The 17554-nt window shown below is 42.4% G+C and overlaps 1 protein-coding gene across 1 annotated transcript in view; it reads left to right on the top strand.

Annotated features, from left to right (window-relative positions):
- LAP3 (leucine aminopeptidase 3) overlaps nucleotides 1-17335 on the top strand; it is a 30068-nt gene extending 12733 nt beyond the window's left edge. Inside the window, exons 7-13 of the mRNA XM_082275373.1 lie at nucleotides 2450-2608; nucleotides 3317-3441; nucleotides 7447-7535; nucleotides 8649-8751; nucleotides 9510-9589; nucleotides 15127-15239; nucleotides 17004-17335. Coding sequence (XP_082131499.1) covers nucleotides 2450-2608; nucleotides 3317-3441; nucleotides 7447-7535; nucleotides 8649-8751; nucleotides 9510-9589; nucleotides 15127-15239; nucleotides 17004-17199 — 865 coding nt within the window. The 3' untranslated portion in view covers nucleotides 17200-17335. The remainder of the gene's footprint in view (nucleotides 1-2449; nucleotides 2609-3316; nucleotides 3442-7446; nucleotides 7536-8648; nucleotides 8752-9509; nucleotides 9590-15126; nucleotides 15240-17003) is intronic.
- Nucleotides 17336-17554: the final 219 nt, after the last annotated feature.

Here is a 17554-nt window from a genome sequence, read left to right as displayed (position 1 = left end):
TAAAGTGTCCCTTTAAAAAAAATAAAAATAAATTTAATCACTATTTTTATTCCTCATACAAAGGAATGTAAACATCCTTTGTATTAGAAATAAGCATGACATGTCCTCTCCCGCTGCCCATAAAAGTGATCCAGTGGTAAATCCGCTGCCGGGACCACTTTTATCAGATTCCAGATTGTCTGCTCTGTAAAAAAAAAAAAATACCAGGGTTATGGCAGCTAACTGCCATAACCCCGCTTCCTAACATCAAAGTACTGACGTAAATACTCAGTGGTCAGTCGGGAAGTGGTTAAATGAAAAAGCTGAAGTTAGAAGCTGATTGGTTACCATGCACAGCGGCACCAAGTTTTGCACTCTCCAGTTTTACAAAAAAAGGGTTTTTGACTCTTTAACCTTCCTAGCGGTATTCCCGAGTGTGACTCGGGGTAAGATTTTAGTGCCAAAAGCGGTAACCCCGAGTCACACTCGGGGTAGCGCTAGGAAGATCGCTGGATGCTGGAGGAGGTTTTACTTACCTTTTCTCCGGGATCCAGCGATGTCTGCGAGCGGTGTGCGGCGGCGGAGCTCTCTCCCGATCGTCTGCGAGCCCCGGCTTCCGTCTCCGGCGACGTGACGTCCGCCGGGGGGTGGAACCGGCGGCAAATTCGAATGTAAAATGCACCAAACACACTGATATCGTTCAAAATAAAATAAAATCACATTACATTACCCCCCAGTGCCCTTTCCTGCAGTTTTACTGTACTTTTTATGTAAATATATGTATATATATATATATATATATACATATATATACAGTATATATATATATATATACATATATATACAGTATATATATACGTATATATATACACATATACATATATATATATATATATATATATATATATATATATATATATATACACACACACATATTATATATATATATATATATATATACATACATATATATGTATATATATATATATATATATATATATATATATATATATACACACACGTATGTATATATATATATATACACGTAATTCTTGTGAATGAGCAGCCCAAACCAACTGTATACATTATATATATATATATATATATATATATATATATATATATATACGTATATATATATATATAATATATGTATACATAATATATGTATACATACATATATATATATATATATATATATATAATATGTATAATAAATGTATACAGTTGGTTTGGGCTGCTCATTCACAAGAATTACATGCTTTCAGCACCTAAAATAATGGTACCGCTTTCAGCACCTAAAATCCAAAAGAATCATACCGCCAGGGAGGTTAAAGCGGTACTACATCCCTTGTAATTTGTGCAAAAAGAAAAAACCTAACCAGATGGGACTTTACTGGTACCAGAAAGGAACGCTTGCACAATGTGTGTGTGTCTGTGTTTAGACACAGCGGGAGGTGGGCCGCGGGAGGAGCGGCGGCGATTAATGCTGCCCTCCAGCAATTGTCAGGGAAACTAACCGAAGACACCCCTGCTTATGTAAACAAAGCAGGCAGATCTTCTGTCAGACAGGCAGAGAGAGATCAGAGGTTTTAACTGAGCTGAAACTGCGACCTTTCTGTGCCTGTCACAGACCCCCCCCCCCCCCCCCCACACACACACACAGTGAGCAAGCACTTTAGGCATACATTTAACCCCTTTGATCACCCCAGTATTAACCCCTTCCGTGCCAGTGTCATTTATACAGAGACTATGCATAATATTTAGCACTGATTACTGTAATGTCACTGGTCCCCAAAAAGTGTCAAAAATGTCAGTTAAGGGTCCGATCTGTCTGCCGCAATGTCGCAGTCCTGCTAAGAACCGCTGATCGCCGTTACTAATAAAAAAATAAATAAAAAGTCCAAAAATCTATCCCGTAATATGTTTACATATTTACCAAAAATATGTAGTAGAATACAAATTGGCCTAACTTAATAACATTTTTAAAAAAATTTTATTGGGAAAGTTTTATAGCAGAAAGTAAAAAAATATGGCTTTTTTTTTTTCAAAATTGTCGCTCTATTTTTGTTTATAGCCCAAAATCTAAAAACGGCAGAGGTGATCAAATATCACCAAAAGAAAGCTCTATTTGTGGGAAAAAAAGGACATCAATTGTATTTGGGTACAGCGTCGCACGACCGCGCAATTTTCCGTTAAATTAATGCAGTGCCGTATCACAAAAATTACCTGGTCATTATGGGGGTAAAACCTTCCGGGGCTGAAGTGGCTAAGAATCGATATGGGCAAAGCAATTCTTTTTTTTCCTATACTAGGTCCATCAATACTCCACTATAGTTTATTTTTTTAGCACTGTGCAATCTCACTATTACATGTAAATGTTTGTTGTTTGCTTTATTACTAATTCTAAAAAAGTTTTGATCATAACGGAGAAAAAAAATGATGTAATGTTTTTAATATTTCTTCCTAGGTCAAAGCAATGGATAGAAGAGCAACAGATGGGAGCATTTTTAAGTGTGGCCAAAGGGTCTGATGAACCTCCAGTGCTGTTGGAAATCCACTATAATGGCAGCCCTGACCCTAAGGAGGCACCCCTGGTATTTGTTGGGAAGGGAGTCACTTTTGACAGGTGCTGAAACTGAATAGATTGTTGGAGTTAAATGTTTTGTTGTCTCTGAAACTGATCTATGAAATGCTATATGCAGGCAATTTAACTTCTACTGAATGTTATGTAACTTTAAATTAAAAAAAAAAACATTTTTCTGGTCATGTCCCAGATTGTTTGGAAGAAAACAACTATTTATTAGGATTGCCATTGAAAACAATATGCTGCATACAAAAGTAGGGGCCCATTCTGGTAACTGATTCAGTGATGCCTCCTGCTGGTAAGTTAGGTACTGCAGCTTGCCATTTTAGCTGTAAATGGTAGCTATACACTGGCACATAGTGAGCACTATTATTTCTGTTCTGGTAGCAAGAGAAGGTTCCTGTGATTAAGAAAAATAAACCGGAGTAGCTGCATCTTTGCAGTTTTGCCCATACATGATATCCATTGGTTTCATATTTCCCCAACTTTTGTAATTTCAATGTTTGGTAACTCCCTTGTTCAAAATACTTCTTGATCTTGATTACCCTTCTTTACAATTGCACATAGACTAGCATGTTTATCTACCTTGGCACATATGTGCAGTTGGACATAGGATGGAACATAGCATATGTAAAAGAAATGTATTCTGGTTTTATAATATTTTCCTTATTTATGTTGGTATTACATTTTTGTATAACCCTTACCATTTCTTTTTATATCCCATCTTATTTCTCTTTTTATTTCTTTTAGTGGTGGGATTTCTATAAAGCCGTCATCAGGAATGGATGCAATGAGAGCAGATATGGGTGGAGCTGCTACTATCTCTTCTGCAATATTAACTGCTGCAACACTAAAGTTGCCCATCAATCTGATTGGTAAGGTAATGTGGCATGCTTCAATATGTGTGGTATGAACACATGTAAAAACTATCAGTTAAAAAAGAAGTATGGGTTTTTTTAAAAATAAACATTTATACTCCCCTAGGTGGATGCAGCATCGATCTGATGCTGCATCTGTCCCCTGCCATTTCTAAGATCTTTGATCGCTGTTCGCTCACATTTTAGTCTTACTGCGCAAAGAGCCGGTGACTCTAATTCACCAGCTCCCTGTTCCAGGGCTGTGAAGGCGACAGGACCAGCAGGTTAAATCGGGATGGATCCATAGCCTGGACCCGCTGAGTGACATCCATCAATAGTGGTTTTTAGCCCGCTGTCGGCTGAAAATGAGTCACAGAAGTGCAGAAAAAACCTATACTCCTGTGCGCCCCAGGAGAAGTATAGCCAAAATAGCTTTGTCTATAGTCCTTTACCTAAAAGTAGGCTTGTATTTAAAACAAAGTGCTGCTGTCTGGTTTGGTAGTATTAGATGGAAACAGAGTGAAGCTGGCCATACAGCAAATTTTGTTGTGCTATGATGCACATAAGGATGCACCTCCATCCTTATTTAACAATTACAAAAGATGATTTGTTTGCCCATGGGGCTTTAAAAAAAAAGCACATCACCAACACACAAATTAAATTAAACGTAACATAACAATTTATTGATCTATCATACAGGGGTATACTTTGTACTATTGACATAAACACTTATACACACACTCATCATAGGTTTAACTGGATAGACTTGTGTCTTTTTTCAACCTCACCAACTATGTAACAACCTGAATACATACGTAAGCAATTGATTAATATTAGAATGCTGATTTGCTAGATTCCAGTATGTACAGTGCCTTGAAAAAGTAAGTATTCATGCCCCTTAACATTTTCCACATTTTTGTCATGTTACAACCAAAAATGTAAATGTATTTTTTGGGACTTTATGTGATAGACCAACACAAAGTGGCACATAATCGTGAAGTTGAAGGAAATTGATAAATGGTTTTCCAAATTTTTTACAAATATGTGAAAAGTGTGTAGTGCATTTGTACTCAGCCCCCTTTAATCTAATGCTCCTAACTTAAATCTAGTAAAACCATCTGCCTTCAGAAGTCACCTAATTAGTAAATAGAGTCCGCCTGTGCGAAATTTAATCTCAGTATAAATATAGCTGTTCTGTGAAGCCCTCAAAGGTTTGTTAGAGAACTTTAGTGAACAAACAGCATCATGAAGGCCAAGGGACACACCAGACAGGTCAGGGATAAAGGTGTGGAGAAGTTTAAAGCAGGGTTAGGTATTAAAAAAAAAAAAAAAAATTCCAAGCTTTGAACATCTCAACTGTTTAATCCATCATCGGAAAATGGAAAAAGTATGGCACAACTGCAAACCTACCAAGACATGGCCGTCCACTTAAACTGACAGACCGGGCAAGGAGAGCATTGATAAGAGAAGCAGCCAAGGGACCCATGGTGACTCTGGAGGAGCTGCAGAGATCCACAGCTCAGGTGGGAGAATCTGTCCACAGGATAACTATTAGTCATGCAGTCCACAAATCTGGCCTTTATGGAAGAGTAGCAAGAAGAAAGCCATTGTTGAAAAAAAGCCATAAGAAGTCCCATTGCAGTTTGCAGGAAGAAGCCATGTGGGGGACACAGCAAACATGTTGAATAAATACCAGCCAAGTAATTTCTTTGTAAAAAAATTTGAAAACCATTCATCATTTTCCTTCCACTTCACAACTATGTGCCACTTTGTGTTGGTCTATCACATAAAATACATTTACGTTTTTGGTGGTAACATGACAAAATGTGGGGGTATGAATACTTTTCAAGGCAATGTATATACAGTGGGTACGGAAAGTATTCAGACCCCCTTAAATTTTTCACTCTTTGTTATATTGCAGCCATTTGCTAAAATCATTTAGGTTCATTCTTCTTCCTCATGAATGTACACATAGCACCCCATACTGACAGAAAAACACAGAATTGTTGACATTGTTGCAGATTTATTCAAAAAGAAAAACTGAAATATCACATGGTCCTAAGTATTCAGACCCTTTGCTCAGTATTTAGTAGAAGCCCCCTTTTGATCTAATACAGCCAGGAGTCTTTTTGGGAAAGATGCAACAAGTCTTTCACACCTGGATTTGGGGATCCTCTGCCATTCCTCCTTGCAGATCCTCTCCAGTTCTGTCAGGTTGGATGGTAAACGTTGGTGGACAGCCATTTTTAGGTCTCTCCAGAGATGCTCAATTGGGTTTAAGTCAGGGCTCTGGCTGGGCCATTCAAGAACAGTCACGGAGTTGTTGTGAAGCCACTCCTTCGTTATTTTAGCTGTGTGCTTAGGGTCATTGTTTTGTTGGAAGGTAAACCTTCGGCCCAGTCTGAGGTCCAGAGCACTCTGGAGAAGGTTTTTGTCCAGGATATCCCTGTACTTGGCCGCATTCATCTTTCCCTCGATTGCAACCAGTCGTCCTGTCCCTGCAGCTGAAAAACACTGCAACAGCATGATGCTGCCACCACCATGCTTCACTGTTGGGACTGTATTGGACAGGTGATGAGCAGTGCCTGGTTTTCTCCACACATACCGCTTAGAATTAAGGCCAAAAAGTTCTATTTTGGTCTCATCAGACCAGAGAATCTTATTTCTCACCATCTTGGAGTCCTTCAGGTGTTTTTTAGCAAACTCCATGCGGGCTTTCATGTGTCTTACACTGAGGAGAGGCTTCCGTCGGGCCACTCTGCCATAAAGCCCCGACTGGTGGAGGGCTGCAGTGATGGTTGACTTTTTACAACTTTCTCCCATCTCCTGACTGCATCTCTGGAGCTCAGCCACAGTGATCTTTGGGTTCTTCTTTACCTCTCTCACCAAGGCTCTTCTCCCCCGATAGCTCAGTTTGGCCGGACGGCCAGCTCTAGGAAGGGTTCTGGTCTTCCCAAACGTCTTCCATTTGAGGATTATGGAGGCCACTGTAACCTTGGCCAGATCTGTGCCTTGCCACAATTCTGTCTCTGAGCTCTTCAGGCAGTTCCTTTTGACCTCATGATTCTCATTTGCTCTGACATGCATTGTGATCTGGAAGGTCTTATATAGACAGGTGTGTGGCTTTCCTAATCAAGTCCAATCAGTATAATCAAACACAGCTGGACTCAAATGAAGGTGTAGAACCATCTCAAGGATGATCAGAAGAAATGGAAATCACCTGAGTTGAATATATGAGTGTCACAGCAAAGGGTCTGAATACTTAGGACCATGTGATATTTCAGTTTTTCTTTTTTAATAAATCTGCAACAATGTCAACAATTCTGTGTGTTTTCGGTCAGTATGGGGTGCTATGTGTACATTCATGAGGAAGAAGAATGAACCTAAATGATTTAAGCAAATGGCTGCAATATAACAAAGAGTGAAAAATTTAAGGGGGTCTGAATACTTTCCGTACCCACTGTATGTAAAGCATACAAATTATTTGCGTATCCATTCCATCAAACTGTTCTCCTAAATATAGCCATATAGTCAATTAATGAGACCGCTTTTTGCCACGTTTCATGAACATGAATTAACTTCCTGTGTGGAGTGTATGCTACTGACAAGAGGAAAAATAAAATAACTTCAAAACCGTTGCTGCAGAAAGTGGCACTAATCCAAGGGGACAGGTTTCATATTAAATTCCTGTCTAAAGTCTAAAAGAAAAAAAACCTTTGGAGTCCAATGAGTGACCCCACAGCTTAGCAAAGAATACAGCAGATTGTGTTTTGTGCTGCACAAGTAGGCAAAATGTATTAATCTGTTAGATGAAGTGCTTTGACATGCGCTCTTCCTTCCTTGTATGGCTGTAACATTCTTCTACTGATCACCTAAAAAGGAATTACTTTGTTTAATAAATCCATTAAAGGCTGTAAACACATTATTTCTAAGGTCCTTAGACTTTGACACCAAAAACACATTTAATTTGTACTATGTTCAGAAGAGATTGATAAATGAATCTGCATTGCAAATTTTCTTCAGGTTTGTCTCCATTGTGTGAAAATATGCCCAACGGCAGAGCAAATAAACCTGGTGACGTTGTGAGAGCAAAGAATGGAAAGACAATTCAGGTAAAAAACTTGCTGGCCTTAAAGTGGAAGTTTACCTTTTTCAGAAAAAATAAATAGGTGAGCTAACAGCTTACACCCTTCCCACTCCCCCAGTGTCTGCTGCATTAACCTCCATTAGTGATGAGCTGGCAGTGCCAACACAGCCAGTGTAGCATTCCAGGGATTAGAAATCCCCACTCCACTCCCCCTTCTTTCTGTAGAGCTTCTGGGAATGATCAGAAAAGTTATGATTGGTTAGCACTGGCACAGAGAATCACTTTGATCTGTCTTGGAAGACAGAAACAAGGGGGAGAAGAATGGGGGATTTCAAATCCCCAGACTGCTACACTGGCTGCAGGGCATGGACAGCTCATGGCCCACAGAGGGGAGTACAGCAGGGACTGGGGGGTGGGGAGGGGGTAGTATGTTAGTCCCCCCTTTTATGTGAACTAACCCTTTAAAATGGGAATGTACAGTCTACTTTTAGAAAATGGCAGTGTTTGCACATAGTTGACACCCCCCAGGCATATATAGTTTCCAAGCCGCGTTCACTGCTTCCCCACACTGTCAGAGCCCTTTCTAATTGAATGGGGCTTCTGGGTATGATGGAACATGTGACCTTCCCTATTTGACAGTGTTCAGGTCTAAGCACCTAATTTAATAGGCACGAACCCTGTCATGTAAATGTCAGTGCCATGATGTCATCTTCCTATCGAAGTTCTTAAACCAGTCAACACCAAAGCTTAGGCAGGTGGAGATGCTGCAGATGAGACAGAGGCGAGGTAGCATGGCTGGGTATGTATACACGCTTAGAGGGGTAAGCTATGCATGGATAATGCTGCATTGCAAAGTTAAAGGGTGTCTATACAGAGATCAGCATTTTCTGAGTGTTCCTATAATGATTCTGGTCCTGGTGATCATGAATACCCTTGCTTTTAGCTAGGATAGTCAGCTTTATAAATGTTTGTAGGGAGGGGGGCTGCTTCAATTCAAACAATAGCGTCTGAACAGCTAATTTAACTTATCGCCGTAGTCACAGACTATTGTCCCATTGCATATTTGTTAAACCCCCATGTGCTTCAATACATGTATTTTGGTGTTTCAAATTTGGTAAACCTAAACATTCTGTGACAGGTGGATAACACTGATGCTGAAGGGCGACTGCTGTTGGCTGATGCCCTTTGTTATGCACATGATTTTAACGCACGAGCCATCGTGAATGCAGCTACTTTAACTGGTATGTATTGTATATGCTGGTATTGAATAGTACAACACACAAACTATAAAAATAGGCTTTGAAGTATTATTGAGCTTTATTTCTAACCTTTGACCTGCTACGGCAGATCTGCCAATAAATAACATATAATGTGACAAACTGGATGTGGGCGACATGCAAAGTAATTGTTTGGATCTAGGAATTGTAAAGGGGTTAACTGGTGTAAATTTGATTTGCCCATTGACTACCCCCATGGTTATGCACATTTAGCTGGAGCTGAGCATCTTGATAGTGTCTAGTGCAGGATCATTATGCTTTCGTGCTCGCATGATTCCGTACCTGAGATGCCTTCATATGCCTTTTGAAATTCACGGCGTACCTTACTACTGGATGGCCTCACTGACCAGTAGAATAGTGTAGATGGGTTGGGCCTCTTATGTTGGTTATTTTGCATAGAGCACTTTCAAGTTATTGAAATTTAAATTCATCCTGCAAATGGAATACATCCTGAACTGAGAGTATTAAAGCTAACATTGCTGACCCACCTGAAAATGCTAATTGCCTGACTGTCATGATGTCCAATGGCTTCAATACTTTGATCATCTGACCTGAAATATGCAGATCAGGTGTGCTGACACCACTTGCCACATACCTTTTTTCAGTGACAGTGACTCAAGAGTATCATAGGTAGAGATGACCAGACAACTAGCATATGCACAGTTAGGTCAGGTGAGATAAGTGTCCAGATTCCTCTCTGCTTACAGTGCATTCTCTTGTAGGTGCTATGGACGTGGCTCTAGGATCTGCTGCTACCGGTGTGTTCACCAATTCTTCCTGGCTGTGGACTCATCTTCAAGAGGTTCAGAGTTTTCTTTCCTTTTCTACTGAAATGTTAATTTTACAGATACACTCGCACAATGATGTGTAAACCAGTAATTATTATAATAGCTGGTCTAAGAGACAGGGAATGGAGATATGCAAATATGCAGACCGTTTTTGTTAGATCGAAAAACCTTTTCTGTGCACACTTCTGTTCCTGGTTTTACTTCGTTAATAAGATTTTACTTCCCTAGCCTTCAAAGCCCCATGTTTTTCCCGAAATACCCCTGTTGTCAACTGAATTGCTTTTATTGGTCATGTGAATGGGGTGTGGGCAGACTTGGCAAAGTCAGAGGTGTGAGGCCTAGGAGAAATTCCCTTTGATAGAGAGGGTTCCCCTGGCTAAAAAGGTAATAAAAACTTTAAATACTAAAATGTAAATACTTTTTCAATTACATGTTGTATAACTGCCCACCAGTCCGACATTGACTTCGTTAAACTTTTGACCACTTCTCCAAGCAAAATTCCTTTAGCTGCAAGCTGTTGGTGGGTTTTTTTCCATGAACTGCTGGTTTCAAAATCTTCCTACACAATTTAAATTAAAATAGACTTTGATTAGAGCAGTCTATAGCCTTCTATTTCTTCTTTTTGAGTCATTCCTTGGTGGCTTTGCTGGTGTGCTTCAGTACATTATCGTGCAGAAAGACCCCTTTTCTGTTTAATTTTTTTTCACAGATGGCATTACAATCTCACTAAGCACACTCTGATGCAGAACATATTGTTGACTTGATGACTGTGAGCTGCCTAGGCTCTAAAGCAGCAAAGCAACCGCAAACCATAACATTTTCACCTCCATGCTTTACAGTTGTTATGAGGTTCTTCTCCTGAAATTCTGTTTTCGGTTGGTGGCAAACATGCCAGCAGTTACTGGGACAAAACAGCTCTATGCTTGATTTATCAGTCTTTAGCACATTGTTACTAAAGGCCTGATCTTTGCTTATATGTTTAGCCACAAACTGTAAGCGCGAATGGTCATTTTTGGACAGCAAATCTAGTTTGTGTAGCCTCGGCGGCCTTTTTCTAGTGGTTTATCATTGCTAATAGCGGCGGCCATGACTGTGAAGCATGTATGAGTGGTGATTTCGGAGGTGGGAGCCCCTTCTTATCCCCTGGTGATGACTCCTGGATCCTTCTCTTCCTGATCGCCGCATTTGTGTGCAGATAGCCTGTTGCTGCGGTGCCTGATCGGTGGGTGGTGAGTCTGGTGGGGTCCTCTCCCTCTCTGTTATAGGATCGTTGGTGCTCTGTGCCTGGCGATCTATGGTGCTGCCAATGCGGTGGGGGTGTCTCTAGCAGTGTTTTTACACTTTTATTTGTGGGTCCTCCTTTTTCACTCTTGGAGTCCGTGGAGCACATTTCCCCACCTGATCCCCTCTCAGAGGCTGCGAGTCACCCTGCTGAGTCTGTGTCCACACACCCTGATTTTTCAGATAGTGAGGATGATTCCTCTGCTTCTGTAGCCGCGCATGAAATGGCGCTGGTGGATACACTGGTTTTATCTATGCGTGAGACTTTAAAAATGGAGGATGCGGCCGATCCCGCATTTGAGGCGTCTGATCCATTTTGTCACCCACAAGCTCTCCAGAGCGGCAAGGGTGTTCCCCTTTCCCTCTTACTTTGACAAAATTGGCATTAAACAGTGGGGTTGTCCTCCAAAACACCCCTTGTGGTCCCTAAGTGTTTTGCTATGCGGTACCCTTATGAAGACTCTCTGCTTAAAAAGGGGACTTTCCGGTTTCTAGGTTAAACGGAGCAACCATGATTACGGTTGAGTAGTCCCCGGCCTTTAGGGACCCGGCTGACGGAAAAGCGGAGGCTATGGCCCGCCATATGTACACTGTGACTGGTTCGGCACTTAGGTTTTTTACGCCAGGACCTGGAGGGGGAGCAGCTTCCCTCTGCCTTTACTGAGCTGGCAGACCAGTTGGTCCAGGGGCTGCAGTTTGTCTGTGATGCCTCTTTTGGATGCGGCTCCTCTGATTGCGAGGCTGTCTGTATTATCAGTGGTCCTTAGACGTGGTATTTGGCTTAAATGCTGGTCTGTGGACCAGACTTCTAAGAAGGCCTTCTCTGATCTCCTCTGGTCACCACGGATGCCAGCCTGTCCGGTTGGGGAGGCATCCTCAGAAAAGATTATGCGAAGGGGGTCTGGACACTGAAAGAGTCCAGACTGCCGATCAATGTACTGGAACTCCGAGTGATTAGACTTTGTGTGGATCGTCTTCAGGGGTGTCCAGTGCAAATTCAATTGGACAATGCAACGACTGTGGCCTATGTCAATCACGAAGGGGGCACAAGAAGTGTCCTGGCAGCTCTGAAAGTATCCGGTATTCTAAGGTGGACAGAACGGTTCGTTCCAGTTCTCTCCGCCGTACACATTCCCCGGTGGAAAACAGGTAGGCGGATTACCTCAATTGGCAGGCGTGGAACCGAAGGGAGTGCTCCCTTCATCCAGAGGTGTTTCATCAGTTGTGCCTCTGGTGGTGCATCCCGGAGGTGAATCTGTTGGCGTCTCGGCTCAACAGAAAGGTGTAGAGGTTTGTAGCTCGGTCACGAGATTCTCTGGCGGACGCCACAGATGCGCTGCTGGCTCCGTGGGGGTCATTATCGTCTGATTTACGCCTTTCCTCCTCTTTAGCTTCTGCCAAGACTTCTATGCAGGATCGAGGCAGAAGGTATTCCGGTCATCTTAGTGGCTCCAGACTGGCCTCGCCAGTCTTGGTACACCGATCAGGTATAGCTGGTCACCGATGTTCCTTGAAGACTTCCTCTCAGGGAACATCTGCTGTCCCAAGGGCCAATCTTCCATCTTGCCGACCGTTGGCTATGGACGCCAGTAACGGGTGATGCCTCTAGCTCAGGGGTGGGGAACCTTTTTTCTGCCGAGGGCCATGTGGGTATTTTTAAAATCATTTGGGGGCCATACAAAATTATCAACTTAAAAATGTGCCTCTTATATTTTGTCAAACATTTAGTTAACTCACCCCTAATGTGATGGCTGCAACTGCTTCTCTTTGGTGAGGTGTGTGATGTTAGCTGGTATTGATGATGTTGCCACTGGCAACTGGTTTTCAAGGTTTCCCCCTCTTAATGCAGAGTGATTAGTGCCCCCATCAATGCAGAGTGATTAGTGCCCCCCATCAATGCAGAGTGATTAGTGCCCCCCATCAATGCAGAGTGATTAGTGCCCCACTCAATGCAGAGTGATGAGTGCCCCCATCAATGCAGAGTGATGAGTGCCCCCATCAATGCAGAGTGATGAGTGCCCCCATCAATGCAGAGTGATGAGTGCCCCCAATCAATGCAGAGCGCATGGGGATTAGAGCACCTCCTGATTACACACAGAGCAGGGTTCTTCTACTTACCTGGCGCAGGCGCTCTCATACGAAGTCACGCCTCCTGGACCGACTCCTGTAATAGACGTCACCACTGTGCTGTCTATCATAGGTAGGAGGCGTGACTTTGTATGACAGCAGCCGCACCGAGAAAGCAGAGGAACCCGCTCTGTGTGTAATCAGGAGGCGCTCCCCCTCCCCTTCCCCTCCGGAGGCAGCCCACTGGCAGGGCCGGATCAGATGGCTTTGGGGGCCGCAGGTTCCCCACCCCTGCTCTGGCTGCAGGCATCACTCCGTTACAAGCACTTTCCGGAAATATTGGCAATATCGGTAACTCCAAAGGCCGATTCCAATATATCGGGTAAAGTGCATATCGGCCACCGATATATCGGTGTTGCCGATAATCGGTCGATCTCTAGTTCAGAGATAAGATGGTTCTTCGCCCCTGTCCGTCCTTCCTTCCAAAGGTTGTCTCTGATTTTGGTTTGAATGAAGACATTGTGTTGCCTTCCCTGTGTCCCAGGCCAAAACAATCTAAGGAAATTGCCTTGCATTCCTTGGATGTGGTTCGGGCAATTAGGGTGTACCTGGCCGCTACAAAGTCTTTTAGGAAGTCAGACTCCCTATTTGTGCTCAGGGAATGACCTGAGAAGGGGTAGTCCGCTTCTGCTGCGATCGTTTTCAGGTGGATCAGACAGACAGTGATTCAAGCCTATTCAATTAAGGGTCAGGTTCCTCCTTTCCCTGTTACGGCACACTTTACTAGGGCGCTTAGTGGCTCCTGGGCCTTCCGTCATCAAACGTCAGTGATGCAGGTTTGGAAGTCGGTTACCTGGTCGTCTGTGCACACCTTTTCCAAAATGTTATAAAGTGGATGTGTTGACATCTGCGGATGCTTTCTTTTGTTTGGCCACAAGGTTTTGCAGGCTGCTGTTTAGAGGACCTGGTCCTCTTTGAGGGTGTATTGTTTTTTTCCAGGTGAGCTCCAGTTGTTCAGCTCCATGTTACCTGGTTGGAGATTTTGTTCTGCTGTTCCCACCCTTTATGTTTAACACTGCTGTGGGAGGTCCCAATGGTTAAGAAGATCAGGAGCTGTGTCCGCTAATGAGCGATAGAGAAAATGGAATTTTTGTCTTACCGTAAAATCCATTTCTCTGAAGTTCATTGACAGACACAGCACCCACTCCTCTGTGGAGTTGGATTTCTTTTGACACTGCTTGTAACAAAACTGAGTGCCTATAGCTGAGAGTGAGAGTATACCCCCTGGGACTGCCCAAACGCGTAGTCTAGCTTTTTTTCTGCCTAGTGTCATATTCCTGTAGGGGGCAGTATAACCCTATGGTTAAGAAGTTCAGGAGCTGTTTCCCATTAATGAACATCAGAGAAATGGATTTTACGGTAAGACAAAAATCCCATTATTTACAAAATTTTATAACAGAAATGAAGATGGAACATTTTTTTTTTTTTTTCATTTGTTTAGCAAAAAATAATAAAAAAAACTCAGTTTTGTTTAAATACCAACAAAAAAAAGCTCTATCTGTCTCAGAAAAATGATAAAAATGTCATTTGGGTACAGCATTGCATGACCATGCAATTGTCATTCAAAGTGTGACAGCTCTGAAAGCTGACAATTGGCCACGGCAGGAAGGGGTGAAATGGCCCGGTATTGAAGTGGTTAATTTGGTCATGAAAATGAATACACCGTATCCTATTTTTATCTGGTATTTCTTCAGGTAGATTCCCCTATATCTCTTTTGGCCATACTTCTCCTGTGAGTCACAGGAGTGCACTTAGTTCTGCACTCCTGTAACTCCAAATCAGCCAACAGTGGGCTAAAATCTTCTGATGTCGCAGAGCTGGCCATGGCTCTGGCGGGATCCCGACAATGTCAGACAGATGTCTGACCGGAAGCAGGCTCAGCCTCTTAGCGAGCCGCTAAGAGGCTGGTCCGGCCACCCCCTCGACAGTCCAGCGCTCTAGTGAGCATTGGAAGGGCAGAGCAGAGTGGTGACTGACCATCACTGGTTCTTTTTATAACTCAAAATCAGATGATTGACTGTTAAAATATGTTCAAAAAGTCAACAATTTACATGGAGTGCACTTAATTATTGGTTGTCAGAAGTTGTCCTTTCAGAACCCACTAATCTGTGTTTTCTAAACTTGTGTCATTAATTGTTTTCAGGCCAGCGCTGTGACAGGGGACCGAGTATGGAGAATGCCTCTGTTTGAGCACTATAGTAAACAAGTGACAGAGTCTGCCCTTGCTGACCTCAATAATATTGGGAAATACAGCAGGTATGATGGCTTGAAATGAAAAAAGGCTTTCTTTTTTTATTTATTTTTTTTGGTACCCACACTTGGTGGCAGCCTTTGGAGCTAATTGTATGCATATCAGAATTAACTTGTAAGTCCTGTAAGGACAGGGACTGGTGTGACTGTACAGTATGTAAAGTGCTGTGTAAATTGTCAGCGCTTTATAAATACCTGTAATATATAAATACATTAGGTAAAACTGCAGATTTATATAATATATGCCATTGCCAGCAATATAATTCAATTAGGTTCAAATACCATTTGTTTGACCTTATCGGCCATTGAATGAGATTCAGCACTGTTTGTATTTATAATGGCAGCATAACATAATGCTATGGCTATTTGAGAAAATCTACTTTTTTTATAAAAGAGAATTAATTTTGAGCCTTATTTTCAGTCCTGGAAATGGCTAAAATATATAAGAACGAATCACATTTGCATTGCTTGACTTTAGAGATGGAAGCCTAACTCCTGACAATTTTTCTAGATATAAAGTGGAGAAGAGCTTCTATTTTTATGACTACATTGGGGAGATTTTTCCATAGTTCCTGTCCCTGTGATGCTCTTGCAAGAAATAGGGGGAGCAGTTGTCACAAGACAAGTTCTAACTATTCCTCACAGTACCAAAAATGTCATTTTTGTTTAAAGGTCCCCGATGAACCAATTTCCCATCAGTTCCTGTCATGATGGGAAGTAAAGCTAGATTACCCTGATGGAGACATACACAGGGATAAAAAACTTGACAGGGGCTTTAACACCTCCCCACTCTATCCAAATACAAAGGTTTGACTTTACTATTAGCCTACATGCAATGTTGGGAGTGCAGAGGCAAGTGCTTTGTCGAGGAGTTGGAGTCACTGGGGTCTTCAAGAAGCTTATAGTAGAAGTTCAGCCAAAAACAAACTCTAAATCTACTGGCAGCCACATTCTAACCGTGTAAAGCAAAAATCTTTCTACTTACCTGTTCTGCAGCCGCTTTAGTCCAGTCCCACTCTGAGCTGTCAGCGGCGTGTGCAGGAGAGGCAGGCGACAACGGAAGCCCCATAGTAAGTCTTTGGGTGACATCACTTCCCAGGTATTTCCCAACCGTTGTCGGCTGTCTCTTCCACACAGCATCCACCGCTGGAGACCGGACCAGATTGGCTGCAGAAAAGGTATGTATAGCGATTTTCGCTTTACAGGGTTAGATGGATTTGTTTTAGAATTTGGCAGCGAGTAGATTTAGAGTAAAGCCCCGTACACACGTACCGATCGTCAGCCGAACGATCGGCCGTCTTTTGTCCAGGGCTGTCCTGTCCGCTGAAAAGTGCAAAAGACTGCACACGAATTTTGTCGGCCAACAACAGCCGACTGCAGAAGTGATGTCATGTGATGGTTAACTTTCCTTGTCTTTTTTTCTTTTCTGAGCATGCCCAGTCTTGCAAATCTGCTGTCTGTCGGCCGAAATCCGTACTGACTGGCGAACAATCGGCCGTTCTGGTGTTGGCCTACAAAAATTTTAATGCCTGCACGACAGATTCTGTTCGGCCGAAAATGCGCTGTCGGCTGTCAGAAGCTTCATACTAACAAGCCTACAATCGGCCGATCGGTCGGCGGCCGAATATTTGCGTCCGACAATGGCTACGTGTGTACGGGGCTTTAGTTTTTGGCTGAACTTCTACTTTAAAATGTTACTGGCTGTCGTAACTCAAAAATGCAAACCTCAGCAGTGTTAGAGAAGTAGACTAACTGTACCGTACCTTGCAGGTCTGGAGGAGCATGTACCGCAGCGGCATTCCTGAAGCAGTTTGTCACCGTGTCTCACTGGGCTCATTTAGACATCGCTGGCGTCATGTCAAACAAGGATGAGGTTCCTTACATGCGCAAAGGAATGGCAGGGCGCCCCACAAGGACCTTGATTGAATTTGCTGATCGACTTAGTAAAGACAAGAACCCCTCCTAATGCTGAATGGAATAGACCGGCAGCCAGTATTGGAAGTCTTCTAGCCATAATGAACTTTATATTTTCTTTAAGACCTAAAAACTTACAAGTTTTCTATCTTTTTATTACTAACACATCATCCAACATAAATGTACATGTTCATGGAGCATTTCATGGACAATAAATACAACAAATAGGAAGTAAAGGTAAACAAGATGTTATTTCTTGTAAAGTCAGTTATAAAAAAAGGTCACTAGGCAAAATGTTTTTTATATAATGGGTGAAAAACATAAAACTCTTATCACTGTAAAATAAAATTATTAATCAAACCCTTGTGCAGTACACCCGTTCATATGAATAGGTCCGTACTTGCAAC

This window comes from Pelophylax lessonae (assembly GCF_965119305.1).
Source record: "Pelophylax lessonae genome assembly, chromosome: 1".
NCBI classification, from domain to species: Eukaryota; Metazoa; Chordata; class Amphibia; order Anura; family Ranidae; genus Pelophylax; species Pelophylax lessonae.
The sequence above is the reverse complement of the archived record's forward strand: the minus strand, read 5'-3'. Positions and strand labels throughout refer to the sequence as shown.